The sequence below is a fragment of the Lontra canadensis genome, unplaced genomic scaffold (assembly GCF_010015895.1).
Source record: "Lontra canadensis isolate GAN:19392208 unplaced genomic scaffold, GSC_riverotter_1.0 scaffold78, whole genome shotgun sequence".
Lineage (NCBI taxonomy): Eukaryota > Metazoa > Chordata > Mammalia > Carnivora > Mustelidae > Lontra > Lontra canadensis.
Genome location: NW_022631072.1, coordinates 9,696,467 through 9,712,796, shown reverse-complemented (window position 1 = coordinate 9,712,796; position 16,330 = coordinate 9,696,467). Strand labels below are relative to the sequence as shown.

Sequence of the window (16,330 nt, the reverse complement as noted above, 5' to 3'; positions counted from 1 at the left end):
AAAAGTTTTAATAGTGTTCAGCCTCCCACTTATATACCAAAGATTCTATTTCTCCTTTAAAAATTGCTGTATCACAAATGCACTGCTTGCTACAGAAAATTTGTTTATATAATTAAATATAGTGATGCATATCTCATCAACAAATGTTTATCAAAACAAAACCAGGAAACAAAAATACATTTAATGAGAATGCAAAGCTTCTTCACACAACTTGATAAATACATGAATGTAAACCGAGTATAGGCTGGGTATCTACATTCATAGTTAAAGAATTCAAAGGACATGCTCACTTTAATTCCATACAGCTCTATTTAATTTGTTTTTCAAAAGTAGAATGAATTATCACTTTCAGACAATTTTACGTTAGCTTTTCTTTCCCTTATTATAAATGGATACCTTTTAGCAGCAGATGAAAGAGTTTCCTTTCTTGCAATTGCAACAGAGCTGGTGTGGCTTGGCTTTCTGTTTGCACCACTCCCGTTGGTTATACAGGACATAGAAATAGCTTCTCGAAGGCCTGGAGGGCCTAAAAGTGGTTAAGAAAAAATTTTTACATCAAACTTTAAAATACTCCTCAAAAATTGGAAGTTTAAAAAATTAAGTCCATTAGTCTTAGAACTAAGTAAGCAAAGTGCTCCCTCTGGTATGCAGCATACAATATTAATGTCTCTAAACTTAATCTCATCAAAACAGACCTATAAAAAGGCCATGCTAAATTACCACACTGCAGCTAGACTTACTCTCAGCGAAATGGTTTGCCCTCTACACACAGCAGCTTTAAAACACATGATGCAAAGTAAATCACAAATTTCTACATTACTGATTTTCAGAAATTTCAGCTCTACTGAAATCAAATTATTTAGAAATTCTAGAACCATAAATGTTAAATCTGACAGTTATTTCACTTAAATAAAGCATACATGAATAAAGCAATCTCTGCTTTCTTAATTTACATTGTAGAAGGACTGGAATAAATATGTGATAGGTATGCTGGTGTGGTTAGGAAAATTCAAAGTTACTAGATAAAACAGCCTTTATCTACTAAAGGCAAATTCATTTAAAAATTTGAGAATAGAGGGGCGCCTGGGTGGCTCAGTGGGTTAAAGCCTCTGCCTTCGGCTTGGGTCATGGTCCTGGGGTCCTGGGATCGAGCCCCGCGTCGGGCTCTCTGCTCAGCAGGGAGCCTGCTTCCTGTTCTCTCTCTGACTGCCTCTCTGCCTACTTGTGATCTCTGTCTGTCAAATAAATAAATAAAATAAAATAAAAATTTGAGAATAGAGAACAGTTTTGAACTTCTAGACTGTTTTCTCACATACACACAAAATCTAATTTGGCTAATCTCACCTTTGTTTCCTTGCTTCTCATCATAAAAGCACACAGAGTAAAAAACTTTTCTGTATGAAGCCTAAAGTATTTGGCACCCTAGACAGTACCATATATGATGGTGTAACACTGCATTTTTTGACAAGAACAAGCTGCTGGGGGCCAACCTGTATTACGATCATCTATAATGTTTCCTTAATATAGAGATTCCTAGACCTAACCTCTGACCAAGTAATTCAGAAGAAAGGAAGATGGAGATATCTACTGTATTTACTTTTTGAAATTTCCCAGGAAAATTTTTATTTATAAGAATGTACAGTAACTTCCAAATTATGCTAATATCACCGGTCATCAGATTTACTGCTAGTCTGCCAAACAAGTGACTCCTTGTTGTATTGATAGCTTTTGTTTTTTATTGTGGTAAAATAATTATAACAAAGTTGACCATTTTAAGCATTTAAAAAGGTACACAGTTTAGTGGCATTTAGTATAGTCACAATGTTGTGAAGCCATATTGGATTGCAGAATATTTTGATTACCCCAGACACCCTCTACTCAATGAACAGTCACTCCCCATTCTCTCCTTCTTCCCCCCAGCCCATGTCAACCATTAATTTGCATTACCTCTATATATCTGCCTATTTTGAATACTTCATATACATGGAATCATACAATATGTGCTCTTTTGTGTCTGGTTTATTTTACTTGGCACAATGTTTTCGAGGTTTATCCATGTGGCAGCATGTGTATGAGTACTTTATTACTTTTTATGGCTGAGTAATATTCCACTGTATGAATATACCACATCTTGTTTATCCACTTATCTATTAAGGAACACCTGAATTGTTTCAATCTTTAGGCTAATGTGAATTGTGCTACTATAAACATTTGCTTACAAGTTTTCATTCAAACATCTGTTTTCAGTTCTACTGGGTATAGAACTAAGGAGTAGAACCACTGGGTCACATGGTTATTTTATGTGTTACTTAATGAGGAACCATTAACACAGCAGCTGTACCATTTATAATCTCACCAGCAATGTCTAACGGATTCTTATTTCACCATATCCTTGCCAACACTTGCTATTTTCATTTAATAAAAGCAGATATTTATCTTGGGAGGGGGAGCAGAGGGAAAAGGAGAGCGAGAGAATCTCAAGTACACACCCCACTGAATGTGGAGCCTCCAATGGGGCTCTATCTTACCACCCTGAGATCATGACTTGAGTCAAAATCAAGAGGCAGATGCTTACTTGACTGAGCCATCCAGGTCTCCTGCATTTTTTTAAAATTATAGCTAAACTTAATATAATAAAGTGCTCAGTTAATAATATTAAGTGCCATTTCACTGTAGTTTTGATTTGCATTTCCCTAACGAGAATCTCACTGAGTTTGTTGGCCATTTGTATACTTCCTTTAGAGAATTATCCATTCAAGTCCTTTGCTCATTTTTCAATAAGACAATGTGATAGAAGTTGTTCACAATGCTCTCTTACAATCCATTTTTTTCTGAAAGGTCCCCACATTCATTTCTGGTTTTAGTATTTAAACCTTCTTTTTCATTCGACCTAAAAGCTTGTCAAGCTTGTTCATCTTTTAAAAAACCAACATTTGGTTACGCTGGCTCTATTGTTTATTTGTTTTCTACTTCATTTATCTCTAATCTTTATTTTTCTTTCCCTCTGCTAGCATGGCATTGGGTTTAGTACTTTTCTTTTTCTATTTCTTTAAAGTCAGGTTACTGATTTGAGATCTGTTTCAGCACAGGCATTTATAGCTACAGATTTTCCTCTGAGCACTGCTTTTGCTACATCAACAGCTGGTTTTGAAATACAATTTTTTTTAACTTTTTGTTACACACCCAAAAAACCCCATTAACCACTATGTAAAAACAAACAAACAAACAAACAAACAAACATATAGTCTGCAATCCACTTTCTATGCTCTTTCAATGTCCCAAACCTCATTTCAAAACGTAGATCAATCACATCCATTGGGTATGGTACCACAGCTGTAGGCCTATTATATTATTGCTATTACATCAAAACCAAAAACCCCAAAAATGCAAATGTTGAAAAGGATGTGAAGAAACTGGAACCCTTGTGTATTTCTGGTAGAAATGCACCTCAACCTTCTGCAATCTGGCTATCATCTAACCATTTCACAGACATTTTTCTTGCCAAGATGGTGACCTTAGTTCTTTGTCACTAAATTCAATGGGTACTTTCCAGTGCTAATCTTGCTCAACGTTCCTTCAGCATCAAATATTGCTGATCACTCAGTCAAGGACAATGTCCTTAGTTTCTAGGACACTGCCTTTGCCTGAATTTCTCCTTAGCTCTCTGACCATTTTTTCTCACTCTCACTTGCTGTATCTTCTTCTCCAGCTTACATCTCCCCCCCGACCCCCAGATTTATTTATTTGAAAGACAGAAAAAGAGTGAGAGTGCTCAAATGGGGAGGGACGGAGGGAGAGAGAATATCCAAGCTAACTCCCTGATGAAACAAAGTGTTTTATAAAAGAGTAAAAGGCAGTTACTGGCATCAAGGCCTTCAAAATCTTGCAAGAGAATCATACTGGCAATGTAAATATGTGGTAAACAGAGTATCATAGAAGTACTAAGACATATAACTCTGTAAAGATGATTAAGAACACAGAGCTCAAGAAAGATTTCCTAAAAGAAATGCACAACAAACTGTTAAGCCAGGTAAAACGTAGGTGATAAGATACTTGGATCTTATTCTAGTATGTGTAAAGAAACAGAAAGAATGTAATAGCTAAGTGGGTGTGTATGTGCATGGAAAGGAGGAAGCAGACAAAAAGCTCTTTGTATGGTGAGAATGTAGAACAAGAGGGAGCAGAGTTCAGATGGCAGAGGTAAGCAGCAGTTAGATCATGGAGACTATCTAAAGAGAATAGAGGCCACTAAAAGGTTTTGAGCTTAAAAAAGGAGTTAGTTCAATTTACATTTTAGAGAAAACCCTCTAGTGGCTATGTGAAGAGCAGATTTCAGGGCAGTGGTCCAAGCATAAGATGATGGGAACCTGAAATAAGAGCCTGGTAGTATGAATGTAGAGGCGGAATCAGTTTTAAGAAATGTTTAAGACTTTAAAGAATAAGGTATTCAGTTTGGGGACCTTTTACATTTACGAATTCTGAAGGATATACACACAAGCAGAGAAATCTAGTTAAGTAGATAGACAATTCTGAAGTGCTGAAGTCCAGATCTGGGAACAATTTGGGAAATGGCACTAATAAGTAGTGGCTGTGAAAAATCATGAAGGTAGGTGAGTGCTGATGTAATCTCCTGCAAGAAACTTTCAAGCCCAGTTTAAGTATTTTATTCTAGGTGCTCCCACAGCACCCTAAATTTACCTTTTTAATACCAATTATTTATAATTTTGTAATACTGACCTGTCATCTCAGTTTACCTGAGGTCCTGTGGGGGCAAGGTAGTGTTTTTTATTTCTTTAATCTCCAGCACTTAAAACAGTGCTGTGTACAGTGAAAAGATGAAGGAAACAGACACTGACATACAGTATATGGTATGGAGTAATATTAATAACCAAACAGTTGCTACGTGCTAGGCACTGTCGTAGGTACTTTACAAGTAGTATATCCTTTGATTTTAAGCATAATCCTAGCAGGGATTTACTATTATCATCTGAATTTTACTGCTGAAGAAATTAGAAAGATTATTAATATACTCAGGGTTCTATTGTAGTAGGTAGTGAAATGAAAATTTGAGTCCAGGCAGAAGGGATAGTAAGTAGAAAGAATTCTGCCTAATGTAGAGTGACATTTCAAGCTGTGCCAGGATAACAGATAAGAATTTACCAGGGACAGTATGGGGAAAGGACATTCTAAGTAGCTAATAGTACTAAATCATCAAGGTCACCAGATTTCAATAAAAATAGCAAGAAAAAGCCAAAAGAAGATTTTCATGATCTCTTTCAATCCTACAGTTTGATTTGAGTAGCTCTTGGTACTGGGAACCCTTAGTATTTGGATGAAAGAGTAAAAGATCTCCCAAGGTAGAGGCAATGCTTTAAGCAGAGGCAAAAAACAAAAAGGAACTGTGAGTGAACGCTTGTTTTTCAACTGAGAAGTCTAAAGTGTATTCTTTGAAAATCAGGACCCAGAAGAATGGAACATAAAAATGACTACTGCAGTTAATCACAAATCCATGACTGGAATGCACCGTTAGCAAAACACACACTCACACCACCCCCGCCCCTTCCAGGGCTTGGGTATTATAAAATCTGAGCTGTAATCTCAAAGATTAGCCTATAAGACTGGAAGCAACAGTAACCTCTAGTAACCAAAGGCACAAAAGTAAAAGTAGTTCTAATTCTGAGCAGCAACCCAGCTGAAATAGAAACTTAGGCTAAAAGTCTATAAACCAGGAAGGTATTAATTTAGTTTTAATCACAGTACAGTTTCCGTAGTGTAGTGGTTATCACATTCGCCTGACACAGTACAGACCATCATAATGCCAGTTAAAAGCCAACAATAATTTTTATGACGAGGATACTAACCATATGGTTTATATTCCTGATGACAGACCCAAGCATATGACCTTTTTGATAACTTAGCCTGACAATTCCTAAATACTTCTGAACTTCACTATACTCTCGACTCACACAGTAAAAAGTTATCACTAGAAACTACTACATATTCAAAATCTCACAATCTAAGGGCACCTGTTGGCACAGCTGGTTAAGTATCTGACTCTTAGTTTTGGCTCAGGTCATGATTTCAGGGTTATGAGACTGAGCCCCACATAGGGCTCCATGCTCAGCATGGAGTCTGCTTGGAATTCTTTCTTGCTCCTCTCCCTCCACCTCTGCTCCCCTCCCTGCAAATAAATAAATAAAATCTTCAAAATCTCAAAATCTCAAAACCAGATCCTGGCTACCCTCATCCATAAGATCTCTTGTTCCTACATCTATCCCAGTAACTCTCTCTAAAGCGTGTTTTTTTTTTTAAACCACCATTTCCTGCTTCTAAAACTTTCTTCTTCTTCTTCTTTTTTTTAAATTTTACTTATTTGAGAGGGAAAGCACAAGCAGAGAAGGGGAAGAGGCAGAGGGAGAAGCAGACTCCCTGCTGAGCAGAGCCAGACATGGGGCTTGATCCCAGGATTCTGGGATCATGACCTTAGAGGAAATCATACACTTAACCATCTGAGCCACCCAGGCGCCCCTAAAACTTCCTTCTTCCCACATTCAATGTAACAAGTACTTACCAAGGTATCCCAAGAGTAGCTATGTTAGTAAGAAACTGTTCTGCCTTCAAAGAGTTTACAATCTAGCAGAAACATCAAATATACATACCAAAACAGACACACAAAAAAATTTTTTTTTTTTTTAAGATTTTATTTATTTATTTGACAGACAGAGATCACAAGTAGGCAGAGAAGCAGGCAGAGAGAGAGGAGGAAGCAGGCTCCCTGCTGAGCAGAGAGCTCGATGCGGGGCTCGATCCCAGGACCCTGGGATCATGACCTGAGCCGAAGGCAGAGGCCTTAACCCACTGAGCCACCCAGGCGCCCCACACAAAAAATTTTTTAAACAATTCCAAGAAGAGACAATAAATGGAAATATTTTCAGGAACTAGTTTGAGCTTTATAAACAATGGGAAAATTTTTGATCAGGAGAAGGATAAAGGTGGTGCATGGAGGAAGAACTCTAGCTGACATTCAAAATCTTTTATTTATCTCAGATTCTCTATCACATGCCCATAGCTCTAACTGCAGACCTCTTCCACTCTCCTCATACTCAAGCTCCTTTCCATTTGTCTCACAGGAAGGTGCACTTTAGTCCTTTTAACTCCTCATGACCACTAATTTTTTAAAAGTATGTTTTGAGCTGAGGACTCCTGGGTGGCTCAGTCGGTTAAGCGTCTGACTCTTGTTGATCTCAGCTCAGGTCTTGAGCTCAGGGTTATGAGTTTGAGCCCAGGATGGAACATCTCAGAAGTCTGATCTGTTGTCAAATGATAAAACACTCTCCCATCTCCTTCTACAATTACCAGACATTTTAGCCCAAGGGCCTATAAGGGAAATTCACACCTTCCAACCTGATTAGTGTAATTTACTTATCAACAGCATTTATAGCAAACTTATGACAACCTTGTCTTCTCCCAAATGTTATTTGAAGTAAGAGGCAATGATACAAACTAGTGCCTATCTGCTATCCCAGATTCTATATAATTAGGACTGTTTTCTTTTAGAAAACGGACACCCTCCACATTTCAATTTTTCCTCAGGGTTCTCTCATTTCTCAAGTGGCATTTGCAATGCTTGATACTTTTGGCTTACCAACAGTTTCCTGGTTTAAGATGACTGATTCCCACCTTCAGATAAATTTGATTCCTTTGCTTGTATACCATTGTGTACTAACAGCTTGTCTTCACATAATGTGACTGTATTCTCAAATTACATTCATTTGGTCACCCCAAGAGGTCTTAATGGGTTTCCCAGGCACCAGCTGTGACATAATTTGTCTTCCTGGCAGTTAATACTGCCTAAGTGTTCCCTGGGCCTTCCCGTTTGTTCCAAAGTACAGGTAATTTTTTTTTCTTTTGGCAGGAACTCAGTGGCAACTGCTGCATATATTATGAACACATGCTGTCAAAAGGAAAAAATTCTCCACAGAAAAGAAGGTATATGAGAAAATTAAATGACTGGCTACCTAAAAACTGTTAGGAAAACTTTCTACCTCAGATAAGCATCTAGCATAATATACTCAAGAAAAAATAGGGCTTAGCTTTAATACTGCTGGCACATGGGAGAGGATAAACTAAAAGAAGAGAACTAAAAATACGGAAATGACTAGTTAGGTGTATTTCTGATTTTGGCATTTACTGAATGGCAATACTACTATGAAGTAACACAGCAGAATGTCATTAAGCCATAAGCATACACACTATTAACATTTAGTTTTAGTCACATCTAAAGTGAAATCATGCCCTCTGTCCATATCACTACCATCTGCAAAACTAGTTGACTTCATCAATAAGGAAGTTAACCTGTGCTTTTAACCACAGCTTTGTAAAAAGGTTCCACACTTAAAATTATCCATGGGGGTTTAGTCTTACTCCTAAAGAAAAATTCTCTAGAAAATGTAGCTATCTTAAGAAGATGATAGTGATTATTGTCCTGTCAGTATTTTACATGAAAGTGAGTATGATAAATTCTAATTTCACAGAGGACTAAAAAATCTCACATAAAATTTTCCACAGTATTGGAAATTACCTTTTACCTTTTCAATAAAGAAAAAAAATACAAAATACCCACAAAATAATTTCATTTTTTAAAAAAAGTATTTTATTAAAAAAATTTCACTGGAAAATACTTTGCTTAAAACGTTTATTCCAAATGTTTGTATCATTAATATATTAATCCTGTTTAATATCAAAACTGACAGGGCACCTTGGTGGGTCACTTGGTTAACCCTCTGACTCTTGATCAGGCTATGATCTCGGGGTTGTGGTTTCGAACCCCATGTCAGCCTCTATGCTCAGCACAGAGTCTGAGCTTCTTCCTTTCCCTATGCTCCTCACTCTGCTCTCTAAAATGAAAAAATAAAAAATAAAAACAAACAAAAAAACCTGACAGTTGATCTATTAGGTTATATACAAATGTCAATAATGAAGAATCACCTAATAATTTTTCCAATTATTTCTACTGTGTACTATATTTAAACTCCAAAATAAAGTTGTTTAGAATTTCTAATAATAAATTAGAAAAATTTAAATATATTTATATTTATATATATTTAATATATATATTAAATATATTTATATTTAAATGAATATATTTAAAATTTATATAAATTTATATATTAAATAAATTTATATAATAAATATAAATTTAATATGATATAATATATAATATGATATATATTATATATAATAAATTTATATAAATTTAATATATATTATATATAAATTTAAATAAATAATATATTAAATAAATGTATTTCTCTTGATATCTAAATATCAATCTCAGAAAATATAACTGGTCAGGCAAATTTCTCCACTAAAGGGAACTAGAGCAATTAATTCTTCACAATGAATTATGCTCATCTCTAAAATAATATTTCCCCAAATTATTATATAATCAACTTTCCCATTAATCTATTATATGGATAGCGTTTCAAAGTCTGTGCCTAAAGTAATGAAGTAACTTAAAGAATAATCGCTAATGGACCCCATTTCAGAATATAAACATATTGGCACATTTTTAAGAACAGCTGTCATAATAAACTTATGAAGTAGAATCAATGGAAAGAAGCTCTGTATCTAATTAATAATTTAAAAGAATTAAGAGTTGGTAGTATGTGGTGGAAAAGAGTTCCAATGTAGCAGCTACAGGTGGTTCTGTAACTCCAGAACTGGGTAAATCTCGACTAAAGAGCCTTAAATAAAACTGATCCCAAATTCACTTCAGAGACAAAGAACTAAGTCTAAGGACAACTGGAAAAACAAAAAACAAAACAAAAACACCAGAAAGAGTAACATACAAAAAGTATGTTCCTGGAGAATAGGAACTAGAGATATTTAGCTGTCTTTGTATTTTAGGACACTGAAATAGGTTAAGTGATAAGTAATGGGTGTATATACAAATTACCACTGCCTTCCAAATTATTTATTTATTTATTTAAGATTTGATTTATTTATTTGGCAGGGACAGCACAAGCAGGGGGGAGCGACAGGCAGAGGGACAGGGAGAAGCAGGCTCCCTGCTGAGCAGGGAGCCTGATGTGGGGCTCGGTATCAGGACCCTGGGATCATGACCTGTGCCTGAAGACAGATGCTTAACTGACTGAGCCACCCGGGAGCCCCAGCCAACCAAGTTATTTTAAAAGCAGTCTTTAAATTTCTCTATAAATATTTTTTTATGGAAATACCTTGGTAAATTTAAAAAAAAAATCAGACAAAAATGTTTAAATTTTTCTCAACATAAAATTACAACATGCTGTTAAGCATAATAAATTCTTAAATTTTTTAACTAATATGAACTATTAAAATAAGCTTTCAAAAATATTGTGGATAATAACCAAACACCACATCATTCTCTCTTTCAGAATTAAAATGCTTATACAAAATCAGAAGCTGAGGGTACGTAACAGCAGTTATAGATTGTAAGCATGTTCTTTCCCTACTCCAAGTTTACCCTCCCTGTAAAGCCCACATACATTAACTGATCTGGCTCACCATTCTACTCTAACAACTCCAGAATCCTTTATTAAAATCAATTTATAACCAAATAAAGTTTTGCCTGGCTTGATCTTGGCAGTCCTCAAAGCTGGTTCTCAAAAAAATTTAAAGACTGAAATGTAATATTATTAGCCCAAGTGGTTTCTATTAAGTCTTTTACCAAACTTATCATCCCTGTCACTGACACATTTATCTTAAAAACCACTAGTGGAGGGACGCCTGGGTGGCTCAGTTGGTTAAGCAGCTGCCTTCGGCTCAGGTCATGATCCCAGCGTCCTGGGATCGAGTCCCACATCAGGCTCCTTGCTCAGTGGGGAGCCTGCTTCTCCCTCTGACTCTGCCTGCCACTCTGTCTGCCTGTGCTCGCTCTCGCTCTAGCGCTCTCTCTCTCTGACAAATAAATAAATAAAATCTTAAAAAAAAAAAAAAAAATTAAAAAAAAAAAAAAAACCACTAGTGGAGAAGATCAATCCAGCCACCTCTCTAACTCTCCACTATTTTTTTTTTAAGATTTTATTCATTTATTTGACAAAGACACAGCAAGAGAGAGAACACAAGCAGGGGGAGTGGGAGAGGGAGAAGTAGGTTTCCCACCGAGCAGGCAGTGTGATGCAGTTTGATCCCAGGACCCTGAGATCACTACCTGAGCCAAAGGCAGACACTCAACGACTGAGCCACAGAGGTGCCCCTGGTTTCTCTTCAGATTGTATAAGTCTATCCCCTTTCACTAACTCTTCACTATTAACTACCTAGGCCTAGTGTCTTTGAGGGTGGGAGATCTAAGAATGGGAATCATGCTGTGTATGTATACCACATCCTCTTTATCCATTCATTTACTGAAAGTACAGCACAGGGAATATAGTCACTAATGTTATAATGTATGGTGACAATGACAACACTTATCACGGTGGCACTGAGTAGAAACAAAATTGTTGAGGGATGCCTGGGTGGCTTACTTGGTTAAGCATCTGTCTTCAGGCTAAGGTCATGATCCCAGGGTCCTGGGATGGAGTCCCACATTGGGCTTCCTGCTGAGCAGGGAGCCTGCCTCTCCCTCTGCCTGCCGCTCCCCCTGCTTATGCTCTCTCGTTCTCTCAAATAAAGAAATAAAATCTTTAATTAAAAAAAAAAAAAAACCCAACCAGAATTGTTGAATCATGATACTGTTGATAATGTACAGCTGAAACTAATAACATTATATGTCAACGATATACTTCAACAGTAAAAATTAAAAATAAGTTAAAGAAAAGGGAACCACAAAGCCAGGCAGAATGAACCACCTCAGTGCGTTCAAGGTGACTCAGCATCTTTTTCTTAAGGTCTATGGTCTTTCATTCTCTCATCATTCCAACTCATCCTTTTGACCACCCAGGAACAATTTTACCTCCTTGAAGAGCATCATTTTCTCCTGAGGAAGACTGATACGGAATGAAAAGTTCCAGCCCTAACAACTGAATATTTAGTAGCCCCATTCAGTTTTATCTCTTTCCAGTCTATAGCAGAGGTAGTCTTCCAAGGCCAGTAGTTTCTTACCTGCTCTAGGATACTTACTCAAACTCTCAGGAAACTAGCCTCATCAATTACTACCCCCTTGTGACACCCCCACTAAAATCTTTTCTGCCTTTCTGTCCTCAGCATATCTTTGTGTTCAAGTTTATAACATCTTAAAAAAAAAAAAAATTAAAGCTGACTTCCAATTTAGCAACTTCCTCTAGCTACTATCATCTTCCCCTCCCAGGCAAATTTTTGAAAGTGTGGCTACAGTTGCTACTCCCAGTACCACAATTCTCAACTGCTGCTTCTCAAAATACTGTAATTTGATTTGCAATACTATCACTCCACTGCAATTGCCTGTGGATGTTTCTAGTAATCTTGCAACTGCCAAATCCAATGGTCAACTCTCAGTCTTTGTTTTATTCAACCTCTCTGTAGCATCTGGCAACATGGATCACTCTTTCTTTGCTGAAATACTAGAGCTCCCAACACAACAATCGGGAACCTTGTTCCATTTTATATCCTCTTTCTATGGCTTAAACTATTATCCACAAGCTAAATATTCCCAAATTCTTACTGCTAGCCAAGATTAGCATGAACACTAGACCTGCAATTCCGCTATCTATATGTGTCTATCTCCACACCATGTATACCACAAACTCACATTCAGAAAGAGATTTCATAAATAGCCCTAGTTTTCCCACTGCCAAAATAAAGAATAATCATGCCTATGTCCACCAACTCTATGAAAAAAAAAAATCAGGAAGAATATGAAATAATAAAAACAATTGCTTGAGTAACATGAAAGAATTTTAAATTCTTTCTAGGTGGTTGGAGGAAGGGAAAGGCCACAGGATATCTGCTCCAAACTCAGAGTAACAGCATCCTAGTGACTTTCTCTCAACCTGCGAAAAACCTCAATATCTTTAAGTTAAAATTAATATTATATTGGCATCGGTAATGAGTCTCAGAGCTTAAGTTCTTCAGGATTCTGCTCACTAATGACCACTTAAGGCCTGGAATAAGGCTATTTAAATTATGATGATTTTTATAATTTCTTACTGACTCAAAAAGTACATGTTATATTCAAGATACAATGCTAATTACTATGGGAGATACAAAAAGAAGATTCAGTTCCTGCCCTCAGTAAATTCATTATCTGACTGGAATATACTAAATTCACACAAATACTATGAAAGCCTTCAAGTACAATCAGTGGTATTACCAAAAAACTCCCATTTAAAATAATAAATAGTAAACTTTCAGAATTTCTTAGGAATAAAAAAAAGGAAACAAAAAACTACAGTCAGTTAATCCAAAAGACAAATATAGTTTATACTCCCAATTTCAATGTCACTGATAAAATACACAAGTTTTATATATTACTGCAAAGAAGGTGTTGCAAAAAGCAAGATTCTTCCTACTTTAACAATTACCTTTACTTGGAACTGATTTTTTCACTGAGGCTACATGATCTTCAGAGACTGCAAGACGCCTCAATACGTCAGCCAAAGCTGCCTTTAGCACAGTGATTTCATCTTCTTGTTGCTGAACTCGTAACTCAAGAGCTGAGAGGCGATCCTGAACGTCAGATGTACTTGCAGCAGAAATACTATCATCTATAAAATGAAGAAAATATGGATTTTTTTAGAATGAACTGTTTAAGAAAGAATTTAACAACGGATAAGATCTATTTATGTGAGTCTTATAAAAGATAAAAATCGGGGGGGAACCCACCATTTTTACACAGATTAACTTCTGCAAATATTTTCACAGCTATTTGAATGAATTAAAAATAGTAAAAGTTAATACATCTGACACTTAATTAAAATTATGAAAATCTTCCCCATGATCAAATTTTCCCTATTATTATACTATCACCTTAACTGGTTTTTTCATCAAAACATTCTCTAAATGTATCACTTTGGAGACTTCTGGAAACTTGTAAGACAGTAAACTATCCAAAGCATTTTTTTTTTTAAAGATTTATTTGAAAGCAAGCATGTACCAGCAAGCGGGGTTGAGGAGGGCAAAGGGAGAGAATCTTCAAGCAAACTCCTTGCTGAACATGGAGCCCAAATCAGGGCTGGATCTCATGACCCATGAGGTCATGACCTGGGTTGAACCCAAGAGTGAGACGCTCAACCGCTCTTGGGTGAACCACCCAAGCACCCAGCCAAAACATCCTTGTTAATCACCACATTATTATCCTACTTCTCTATGAAAATAAAAAAGGAGTACAAATCACTTCAGTTTTGCTTTATGTATCAGATTGGGAACCAATCACCTTCAGCATCAATGATCAGAAAACTCTTTATTTCAGTCTTTATTATTGTACTCCCAAAGTGTCACAAAATACTGCTAAATATTCTTGTTGTTCTTTCTTACCCACTAATGTGCCAACCTCTTGGGGAGAAAAAAATTGTTGTTTCTGTAGAGTACCCAGCTAATATTTAGTTGCCTTAAGTATGTAACAACAACAACAAAAAGACTAAATAAAGTTTAGCTACAACATAGCAATTACAAACCACTTCCAAAGCTATGTAACTTTAGAACACACTGTTGGGTCAGTCAGAACCTAAAAATATAAAAATTTCAATTGTTGGCTAATTCACTACAAGCAAGAAAATTCAGAGGGGAATTCAGATTCTTACATAAGAATGGTCTGGACCAGAGTGACATAAACTGGATCAGGCATTCACACAATAAGACACAGTGTGCCATTTTTCTCATATTGAGATAATGTGCTATCCATCTTCTTAAAAAGACAACTTAACTAAGAATTAAAAGAAAAAAAAAAACCTTCAGCATTTAAAAAACAAAGCTATCACCATTTATTATGGATCAGTAAACAATATTCACATTTAAGATCATATATGCCTACAAATCTCTCAGGCGTACATATGTACTCTCTTCTGCCTTTAGAATTGTTTCATGACAATCTTTTGAGAAGTATTGATATAGAAGAAAAATTATCTTCAATTTAGACTTTAACAACTAGTTGTATAATCTTAGGCAAATTATTTTACTTCTCTGAACTTCAATTTCTTCATCTTTAAACAGGTTACGATGTAGGTGCCTAGGACACATCTGACATCTAATAAACATTAAGATACAACAGAAGAGTACAAAAGTTATGATTTGAAAGAAGTGGACAAATGCAAAATTGCTGCTGGAAGTTTTAACACTTCTGTTTCAAGTAAATTTGTACATTATAATAAAGTTGATTACTTGATAAATTCCTAAAAAAAAAAAAAAAAGTTATAATTTGAGAGCTTTGGGTGCATTTTTTACATAAAAGACCGTTCTGTCAAAGTCTCTGTTGCTTAAGTAAGAACAATTCCATTTTGAACTTTAGAAATTTTAATATTTGAGGTCTTTTTTGTTTCCATAGTGGCCCAGCTAAAGTCTAGCTGAACCACACTCTTTGTAAGCTGTGTTGTATTATGTCACTATTATTACTTTTTTAAGACTTACTTATTTGGGGAGGAGGAGAGTAGAGGGAAGGGCGCAGGGGTGGGAGGAGCAAAGAGAGAAGAAGAATCCCAAGCTGACTCCATGCTGAGTGTTGAACCTGACACGGAGCTCAATCTCATGACCCTGAGCTCATGACCTGAGCCAAAACCGAGTCAGACGCTTAACCAACCGAGCCACCCAGGCATTCTTATGTCACTATTATTTTTGTCTGCCCAGAATGCTTTCGTATTTTCTTCCTTCTAGTGGGAAGAACAGCAGCTCTTCTCTTTTTGTGGAACTCCACCATTTTCTTAAGTCCTATTAGGGCCATCAATGATGACTTGTTATCCCCTCTACCACTCTACACTATTAATAGGTTGAACCATACAAAATGGCTTTAGTTGGTAAAAAAATATGACTATCAGCAATTTCATATGGTTTAATCTAATAACTACCTACAGGAGTGGTTGTGAGATATGAGGTAGGTCAAATGGAATCCTCCCCAAGTTTCCCAAAAAGGAAATTGTGGCCCACCTCTCTTCATGGTTTGCTAACTATAAGGACAAAGACCTAGAGCCATTAGTGATAGAGTTCTGACTGCCCTGAGATCCAGTTCTAATCTCTGTAAGTCCTGGACCTTCAATTCTCAGAGATGCTCTAATAATATTCCTCCTAGCTAATTACATAACCTTTTTGCAAACCATTTCTTATAACCCAAAAGTCCTGATGAAGTCAGTAAATTATATGGGCATGTCATTCTACACTATTCTCAATTTCTGAAGGATGAGTTGTATATTTAAATTACAGTCAGAAGGGAGTCTGAGTGGCTTAG

General features: G+C 36.2%; 1 protein-coding gene across 4 annotated transcripts in view; it reads right to left on the bottom strand.

Annotated features, from left to right (window-relative positions):
* The window catches only part of EML4 (EMAP like 4), a 151,686-nt gene that overhangs the window by 72,254 nt on the left and 63,102 nt on the right, over nucleotides 1–16,330 (bottom strand). For all 4 annotated transcript variants that reach the window (XM_032882017.1, XM_032882018.1, XM_032882015.1 and 1 more), the window contains exons 2-3: nucleotides 13,479–13,661; nucleotides 397–526 (exon numbers count right to left, since the gene is read on the bottom strand). In XM_032882017.1, coding sequence (XP_032737908.1) covers nucleotides 397–526; nucleotides 13,479–13,661 — 313 coding nt within the window. The remainder of the gene's footprint in view (nucleotides 1–396; nucleotides 527–13,478; nucleotides 13,662–16,330) is intronic.